The following is a 9,519-nucleotide window of genomic DNA, read 5'->3' on the forward strand; positions in this document are numbered from 1 at the left end:
TACCTTGGTTTCTTATTACTGTCTTCTCTGCAGGTGAATTTCCAATCATCAGCCCAGGTCGGGTATATGAATACACAAGTTGTACCACATTTTCTACAACATCAGGATATATGGAAGGATATTATACCTTCCATTTTCTTTACTTTAAAGACAAGATCTTTAATGTTGCTATTCCCCGATTCCATATGGCTTGTCCAACATTCAGGGTGTCTATAGCCCGATTGGTGAGTTAAATTTTCCTCTGGGACTGATTTATGTGACTTTGTAGAATTAACTCCACAGAGGGATTTTGTTGATTAGCCAGACAAATGGTTTACAAATGGTGTTCCCAGAGAACCCTAGAGATTCTGAGGAAATATCATGGGGGGGCCATGTGAATATGTAGGGGTGGTGGATAATAAGTAAGCTAGACTGCATACACTTCAATCAGAGTAACTCTACTGTTAGCTGTTTTTTTGTTTTGTTTTTTGTTTTTCATAGACGTCACTTTTTTTGAGCAGTTTTAGATTCATAGAAAATTGAGCAGAAGGTACAGAAATTTCCCAAATACCCCCTGCCCCCATGCATGCACAGACTTCCCCATTATCAGTAGCTCCCACCAGAGTGGTATTTTTGTTAACAGTTGATGAACCTACATTAGCATATCAAAATCACCCAAAATCCATAGTCTACATTCGGGTTCACTCTTGGTGTTAGATATTCTGTGGGTTTGGACAAATGTATAATGACACGTATCCACCATCATAGTATCATGTAAAATAGTTACTGGTTTTAAAGGTTCAGTCTCTTTTCCGCTGTTTCCAAAAACAATTCTGTGGCCTAATGAGAAACACCACACTAGACCAGTTAGAACAGGCTTTATTTTATTTCATGAAGATTAGGAAAACAATTTCTTGCAGTGTTTTTGCTAAAAATCCCAATTTTGTAAAGTAATACAAATATCCTATAGAGAGACGACTAAAAGTACAAGTCTACCCATTAAACCCTCTTTGTAGTCGTCTCTCTTTGGGATCGTTTCCTAAATCAACTAGGTATAATTTTGAAATCTCATCTTTAGGATTACCTTATGATCGTGGCAGTACCCCAATCTTATGGATTATAAAAGATTATGGATTAAAGAGAATTATGAGGCTCCAGCTATATAATAGGAATAAAATAAAATATGACTTGTATACCCAGAATGTAACTGAGTCATAGGTGTTGAATGTTCAGAGAGGGCCCTCCGGCTCCTGGGATGACCCTGATGGGCGAGTCCAAGATAAGTGTGGGAAGATGGACATGATATTAATCAGGCCTAGAGCTGACACATTCCCCGTTTGGAAAGAGAAGGATAACGTTGAGACTGTAGGCCATTACACTTGCATGTCTGGTGAAAAGTATCTACAGTCTGGGTTTGGAAGTGAAGTTTAGCTTCCCTCCCAGTGGAAGAATGCTTTCTACTGTATATTTCCAGCACCAGGAATTTGTTACTTCCTATAACATTCTCCTGTTTTTGACCAGTCCAGTTTCTGTATGAGATTGGTATCACCTATGAATGTTTGATATAGCTCATTAGTGAAGCCATCTGGCACTAGAGTTCTCTTGGTGGGAAAGTTTGAAATAGGAATTTAATTTCTATAATGTATTTTCTATTGCTTCTTGTTTCACTCTTGGTAATTTGTGTCTTTCAAGGAATTTGTCCATTTTGTCTAAATGTTGAACTTACTGGCATAAAATTATTTACAATATTCCCTTGATATCCTTTTAATGGCCGCAAGAACTGTAGTCATATGCCCTTTTTTGCTCTTAATATTGGTAATTTATATCTTTTGTTGATCAGTTCACCTAAGGGGTTATCCCTTTTACTGGTCATTTGAAAGAACAACTTTGGGTTTCACTGGTTTTCTCTATTGTTTGCTCATTTTCTATTTCATTGATTTCTGCAATTATATTTATTTATCTCCTCCTACCACTTTGTGGTTCGTTTGTTTTTTTACCAGCTTCTTAAGGTAGAAGTTTAGATTATTGACTTTAGGCCTTTCTTTTCGCTAAAGCCCTGTTTTGGCTGTGTTTCATAAATTTCGATATTTTGTTTTCAATAACATTTAATTCAAAATATTCTCAAATTTCCCTTGTAATTTAATTTTGGTCTGTAACTTTTCTAAAAATGTGTTAATTTTCAAACATTTGGAGGTTTTCCAGTTAACTCTTGTTTAATAATTTCTAATTTTGTTATGGTTAGAGAACTCACTGTGTGTAGTTTCAACCCTTTTAAATGTTTTATGTCCCAGCATTATGGTCTATTTTGGTAACTAATCCCTGTGTATTTGAAAAGAATGTATATTCTGCTGTTCGTGGGAATATTATGCTATAAATGATAGTTTAGATTGGTTGACTGTTTTTCAAATCTTCTATATATTAACTGATTTTTTTTTTGTCCTTGTTCTCTGAAAGATGATTGTTGAAATCTCCAACCACAATTAGTTTCGTCCATTTCTCTTTTTAATTCTATCAGATATGCTTCATGTATTTTGAAGCTCTATAATTATATGCAAATATGCTTGGGATTCTTACGTTTTTTTAATGAAGTGCTTTCTTTTATTATTATGAAATCTCTCTCTCTGTCTCTGATAATATTTCTTGTCCTAAAGTTGCTAATATTCCAGACGTAAAGTGTAAAGAATGTTGAGGTTTGTTTGGGCAGGCAGTTAAGTTACTGTGGGGTCAGCTTGCTCCTGTTGAGACTTGTTTTTAATGTTTGTTAGGGTGGGGTATAAAGTAGTCTTTAATTTAGGACAGTAGTTCTCAAACTTTTCGGTCTCATGGCTCCCTTAAACTTTTAAAAATTATTGAGGACTTCAAAGAACTCTTGTTTATATGGGTTATATCAATATTTATCATGTTAGAAATGAAAACTGAGAAGTTTTATAATATTTACATACTCTTTTTTTAAAGTTTACAATTTTTAAATTTCTAATTTTAAATTATAATAATAAACTCATTACATGTTCAACCCTCTTAACCATGTTCTTACTTATTTAGAGTTTTAATTTCCTCCCAACCACAAATAAGCATATACAATTTTGGCATGCCTTGTGGAAAATGTTTCTCTCTCTCAAGGATGAGAAATCAATAAAAGAAATGAGAATTCTGGACTTATTTCTAATCAACATGAAAGAGGCAGTGGGGATTGTATTTGTATTGTGTTGTACTTGTATTGTACCTTCCCTGTGGAAATACTCGTTTTCTTGATATGGAAATGGAATTGTTCTCCTTTTTTGTGCCCTGACCATATGATAATTATTGTACTTAATACTTGGCTTTTGCTTTATACTTTGAATGTCACTATAAAATATACTTTTGGTTGATCTTAAGCCTTTTCTTGCTCTAGGTGGGTTTGTTGTTTGCTTTTGGACACTTGAGAGGTTCCCGCTGCTTATTTATTTCCATCTTACCCCTGTGCGCCTCTTTCCGTCTGCTGCTTCTGTGTGTACACTTTTATCAGAGACCATCAGCAACCTCCCTCTTTAGCCGCGTTGATTTCTTTAACAGTTTTTTCTGTTCTCTTCTTCATTAAGATGACTGATGATCATGCTACCTGAATTTAATGTTTTAGAATTTCCTAAGCCTTCCCCGTCGCCCCTTTGGAACCTTCTACTGAATTTTAAAGTCTTCATTCCCTAGATTGAGAAAATAAAAAAAATAAAAATAATGGAATATCATGTCATATTTATGTATATTTTCTCTGATTGTTGTTAATGTTGTTGTTATTAGTGTTATAATAAATCCTAAGTGACAATCCTTTGACAGCTCCTAAAGAACAATTTCTTTCTCCCACATTAATTAATTTGCTTGCTCAACAAATATTATTGAGTACCTGCTAGGTGCTGGGGGAAATGCAGTGAACAACACAGCCAAAATCTGCCTTCGGGGATGTAATGTACAGCATGGTGACCATAGTTAATACTGTATTGCCTATTTGAAAGTTGCTAAGAGAATAAATCTTAAAAGTTCTCATCACAAGAAAACATTCTGTAACTATGTATGGTGATGGATGTTAACTAGACTTACTGTGGTGATCATTTTGTAATATATACAAATATCAACTCATTATGTTGTACACCTGGAACTAATGTAATGTTGTATGTCAATTATACCTCAATAAAAAAAAAAGAAAGTTGAGGAAATTAAAAACAAAACAAAACAAAAAAAACCTCTGCCTTGGAATTTACATTCTAGCTGGAAGAGACAAGGGTAGCAAATAAACACTATCTAGTTATACCAAGTCGTAAAAAGTGCTCTGGAGAAAAATCAGAGTAAAAGATATAAGGAGTGTCTGTTGGGTTGTTCTCATATAAAGATATGTTGGGGAATGCCTTGGTGACATTTGATTTGAGACTTGAAAGAAGTAGAGGGAGCCAGGTGGATTTATGTGGGAGAATGGTGTTCCACACAAAAGAGCAGCAAGTGCAAAGGCCCTGAAGCACTCATGTTACATAAACATAATACTAATGCTTGGTATGTTTGAAGAATTGCAAGAAGGCCGATGTAGCTGGAGTGCAGTGACTGGGGGAGAGTGGTCAGAGATGAGATCAGAGGGGTAGTGAGTGCTGGATATGAAATGCCATAAAGGCCTCGGGGGAAGGAAGGGCTTTTGCTGACATCACATCCCACGTTTCCCAGTACTTCCTACATCACCACCTAGGTGCTCCCTGCTATTCAGAACTCTGTCCCATATAGCAACTCCTCTCATTGAGTCTTCAAATGTATGAAAGAGAAAAAGTGACAGCAGAGTAAATCAAGACCTGATTAGAGACACGAAGTTTCCATGAGATGATCAGATATTGTGTGTTCAACCTCACTATTGCCCTATTCAGAGAGCCTTCAATGAGTTAATTTCAAAGTAGAGGCTACCCATGGTGGTTGAATTGAATCGATGTGTCTTTATAGTAGGAGCTCCATAGAAATCTAGTAAACCTCGTGACAGTACATAAAAGTTACCAGTAGAGGTCATACCTTATTAATATTTTTGCATCCTCTTTTCTACAAGCATATAGATTAATAAAGAATTGTTACTTAATCCACTGAAATAAATTCAGTAAAATTTTATCTTGGGTTGTTAGGAGTGGTCTGTTGGCTACCTTGTACAAATTATCAACTACCAGGTAAAAAATAAATACTGTATTAATGAAATATATCTACCATTAAAACCACATTGAGCATTCTAAAACGTGTGTGTGTGTGTGTATATATATATATATATATGTATAGATAACATATATATATTCTTGCATCAGCATACATATATGTATCTACACATATATAGATTCTTGCATCAGCATATGCATTATGAAAATACATTGTTCAAGTCTATAGAAATTCATATATGGCGTGTCCAGTTGTTTATAGATAAGTGAGAACTTACATAAAATAAGTATAAAAAACTGATGGAAGTTCTTATCAAAAGATTGTCTTCTCTTTCAAGGAAATGGGTCCTGACGAATATGAAGAGATGGAAGAGGAAGAAGAAGAGGAGGAGGAGGAAGACGATGACGATTCGGCAGATATGGACGAATCTGATGAAGATGACGAGGAAGAGAGACGAAGGAGAGTCTTTGATGTTCCCATTCGCAGGCGCCGCTGCTCTCGCCTTTTCTAGCAAGGCTCTGCAGGCGGGAAGCACTGGCATGAATCCAGTTTGTTAAGTAGATTTCTCAATAATGTAAATAACTAAATTGTTCTCAGCACATTGCAGGAAAACTAGCATGAAATGTTGTTCCAGGCCCTGGGTTCTCTGCGACACTGCATTAGGAATTGGATTGTTTTGGTTTGCTTTGTGTTTCTGAGGTAGAGGAGGAAATGGGAATCTTTTTTTTTTCTTCTTTTTTTCCCCCTCTTCTAGAAGTCCATGGGTGAATAGTTCTCTAGCTAAAGAACCGACATTGCTTTGCTTTAAAAGATTTTATACTTCTACAGATAGGGAAATGAGAGGGAACTGTTTTGAATGAGGATTTTTAAATGTAGCAGAAATACCTACACAGGGATAGAGAGAAACTATGTGACTGAATGATTCTGTGAAAAGACTTCTTGCAGTTGTGAATTATTTAGAAATGAACAGAATTTGTAATTAGGCTAATCCATTTAGTGATTCCTATATATTTTGTACTCCCGGGGAACTAATTGACCTAATAGTTTGAATGCTAGTTGTTTGTCCTTTCTTAGACAATCTGTCCTTGAATTTAAAGTTTTCATCACTACAACCTCGAACTTAAAGTCTTTATCACTATGACCTTGGCCTTGCATTCAGTCTTCAACTCTACCAACCTTGAATTTAATTTAAAACCTTCAACATGACAACCTTGAATTTAATTTAAAGTCTTTAGTGCAATGACCTTTTTTCATATTGTTCACAGATGCATCGTTTTCGAAATGTGTGTAAAACTATGTGTTGTGTTGTTTATTAACAGAAGAATCTTCACGATGTCTCATGTAGTCTAAATCTGTAAATACTGCTTCTGTTTTGTTTCTCCTTTATACACTTGACTGTCTAACTTTGTGATAAGTGACATGAATTTTATGTTAAGTATAAACATGAATTTTTTTGTAATTATACAATTAAGAGTTTGGAATGACATCCTCCAAGTGGCAAAAACTCACATTTTAAAAACGAATTTTGGTTCTGATCCCGTATTTTGTGTAATTGCCTATTTTGCATAAACTAATATTAATCAGCCTTTGCACCTTTCCATCTTAAGATGGGAAATGAAATTGAAATTCATTGTCCTGTTGCCAGAGGCCCATTCAAAGTCATTTCCTGGCTTTGACTATACCCTGTCATATGCTCTACTTTCTGTTTTCTGCAAGAATAGTTCTTTTGTAGGGAAAACTGTAGGAAGAGGGAAGTATATGCCGGGTTAAGCAGCTGCCCCCAGGGACTATGAAGACCCTTTCATATTGTCTCGTGTCAAAATGTTCTGAAATGGAGTAAGTAGTTTTTCCTGCCTATTTTTTAATTTTATCATCAGTCTACCAAATCCTTCTATTATGCCTATCTCTCCCTTTAAAAAAAAAAAAAAAAAAAAAGCCAACCTACTGAGCTTTAAAAAGAGAAAGTTTCCCAGTAAAGCAGTAATTTAAAACTAGTTAATGTGGAAAGTTAAAGTTGGTCCCAGCATCCCTTGCCATTTTTGCTTCTTTGTCTTTTCTGGCTGACCTCTCCTCTCTATTCACAGAATACTCAGGATGCCCCTCATCTCCCCTGCGACCCCATTCAATTCTTGCTTCTCAGAATACTTCAGGCTTATTTATCCTCTCATTTAAGTTCACTTTCTCTTAGCATGTTGAATGAATGACCTCTCATTCATACCAAGGTATGATTGATTGGTTGACAACATGCTCAAGTGTTGTATTTCATCGGCAAGAATGTGTATTCACACATAATGGTTGGCCAGCCTAAGCTTTTGTAGAGCGAAGCCCAGGTATAGTGAAGGTGGAGGTCCCTTGAGACCACTATCTTTCTTTCACTCATTTGTCTAAAGCTTGATGTATCAATTAGGATGAGACAGATACCTAAATGAACAGCAGCAAATAGTTTAGGGGTTATTTTTCTTTTGTGAAAAGTCAAGGGTGACTAGTTGAGGACTGATACAGTGGCCCAGTGGTGTCATCATTTGCAGATTCCTTCCAGGTTTCTGTTCTGCCATCCTTTGCACAAGGCTTTAATCATAAAGGTCACCTCGTGGTTGCAAGATGGCAGCTGCAGTCCTATTATAACCCAGGAAGGATGATGAGAAAAGGGACCAATTAAATGGAAAGTAAAGTCAAACATAAGGCTGGAGAGGTAAGCCAACCAGGTTTCTAACAGTCCTGTGGAGAACAGGTAGAAAAGGGGGGGGGGGTACACGTAAGGACAGTGATGCAGAAATTAACATGGGCAGCATGGAGACCTAGGGTGAAGGACTTGTAATACTCCAAGTAAGACATGCTACCGGCTTAAATTAGAGCATTGGCGGTGGGAGTGGACTGAAAAGACAAAACCGATATCTACATGATTATGTAGGAGTTGGTGATTAGATGTGAAAGAGTGGAAGAAATCAAAGTTGATTCCCAGGTTTCTGGCTTCATTTATGAAAAACAAAGTTTGCAGGAAATGCAGTTGGACACTGGAGATGAAATTTGGACACATTTTGAATTCAAGAAGCCTGTAGGACACACTAGTTTCAGCAGTCAGGTATGAATATGAAAACTGAGGGAGAGTGGTCAGGAATGGAGAATATAGATTTGCAAATTACCTGCAAACACACATCCCCAAGGTAAAACCAAGCAGATGCAGTGTTCTCGCCCAAGGAGCACAGAGCAGTGGTTCTCAGTCCAACCTGGCAACACCAGATTTATGAGAGGTAGTGGAAAAGGCTCAAGACTGAAAGGATGGGGCGCCTGGATGGCTCAATGAGTAAAGTTTCTGACTCTTGATTTCTGCTCAGGTCATGATGGCACAGTTTGTGAGACTGAGCCCCGCATTGGGCCCTGTGTGACAGCGAAGAGCCTGCTTGGGATTCTCTCTCCCTGCCTCTCCCCCACTCATTCTCTCTCTCTCTCCCTCAAAATAAATAAATAAATGTTTGGAAAAAAAAAAAAAAAAAGCCTGAAAGATCGAGAAACTGGAAGCAAAACCAGGAGAGGGTGGGATCTCAGAATCCAAGAGTTACAAGGAGGCAATAGCTAATAGGATGCCTATGAGATAATGCATGTGAAAGAGTTTAGTAAACAAGGAAATACATGTATTTGCTGTTTTTTTTTTTTAAGTTATTTATTTATTTTGAAAGAGAATGCAAGGCGGGGGAGGGGCAGAGAAAGAGAGAGACACAGAGAGAGACTCAGAATCCGAAGCAGGCTCCAGGTTCTGAGCTGTCAGCACAGAGCTGGACCAGGGCCCAAACTCACGAACCGAGAGATCAAACCCTAGCTGATGTCAGCCGTTTAACTGACTGAGCCACTCAGGCGCCCCTGTATTTGCTGTTTTCAGCAGACACATTTTAAATATCAAAGTAAGTCTTGGTTTGAGACTCCCATTTCTAGAGAGGAAAACCAAGATTTGGGCACCACCAACTGAAACTCATTCCCTGACATCCAAAAGCCATCAGGATCGTGGTAGAAAGCACATGTCATAATCAGTTATATGATTTCCCTACTTAAATGGTATCTCATGCATTTACGAAAAAGAAGGAGACTCAGGCTGCAGCAGGGTTGGAGAACCTGACAGCCAGGCCAAGTGGGGGCTTGGCATGGGCACAATAAAGTTTTTTGAAACATTTTATTTTTTTTTTAACGAACGGAAAATCTGAAGTCGTGGACTTTTCATATATTTGTTTCCTAAAACAAATCAGAGGAGGACATAAACTTTCCGTTTCTGGGGTTTTAAAGACCTTAATCTATTCGTGGCCACGGTCTTTTTTCTGAATCTGGGCGGGTAGCCTGAGTCACCCTGCGCGCAGTAGTTGCCCCGTTGCCTGGCCAGGGCTGGTTGCGCGGCCGTCGCTC

The 9,519-nt window shown here is 37.4% G+C and overlaps 1 protein-coding gene across 1 annotated transcript in view; it reads left to right on the plus strand.

The window, feature by feature from the left end:
* Nucleotides 1-6,662, plus strand: part of FBXO3 (F-box protein 3) — a 32,518-nt gene extending 25,856 nt beyond the window's left edge. The window contains exons 10-11 of the mRNA XM_060606314.3: nt 34-224; nt 5,465-6,662. Of these exons, the coding sequence (XP_060462297.1) occupies nt 34-224; nt 5,465-5,638 (365 nt within the window). The 3' untranslated portion in view covers nt 5,639-6,662. The remainder of the gene's footprint in view (nt 1-33; nt 225-5,464) is intronic.
* Nucleotides 6,663-9,519: the final 2,857 nt, after the last annotated feature.

Source organism: Panthera onca, chromosome D1 (assembly GCF_046562875.1).
Source record: "Panthera onca isolate mPanOnc1 chromosome D1, mPanOnc1 haplotype 2, whole genome shotgun sequence".
In the NCBI taxonomy this organism is placed as follows: domain Eukaryota; kingdom Metazoa; phylum Chordata; class Mammalia; order Carnivora; family Felidae; genus Panthera; species Panthera onca.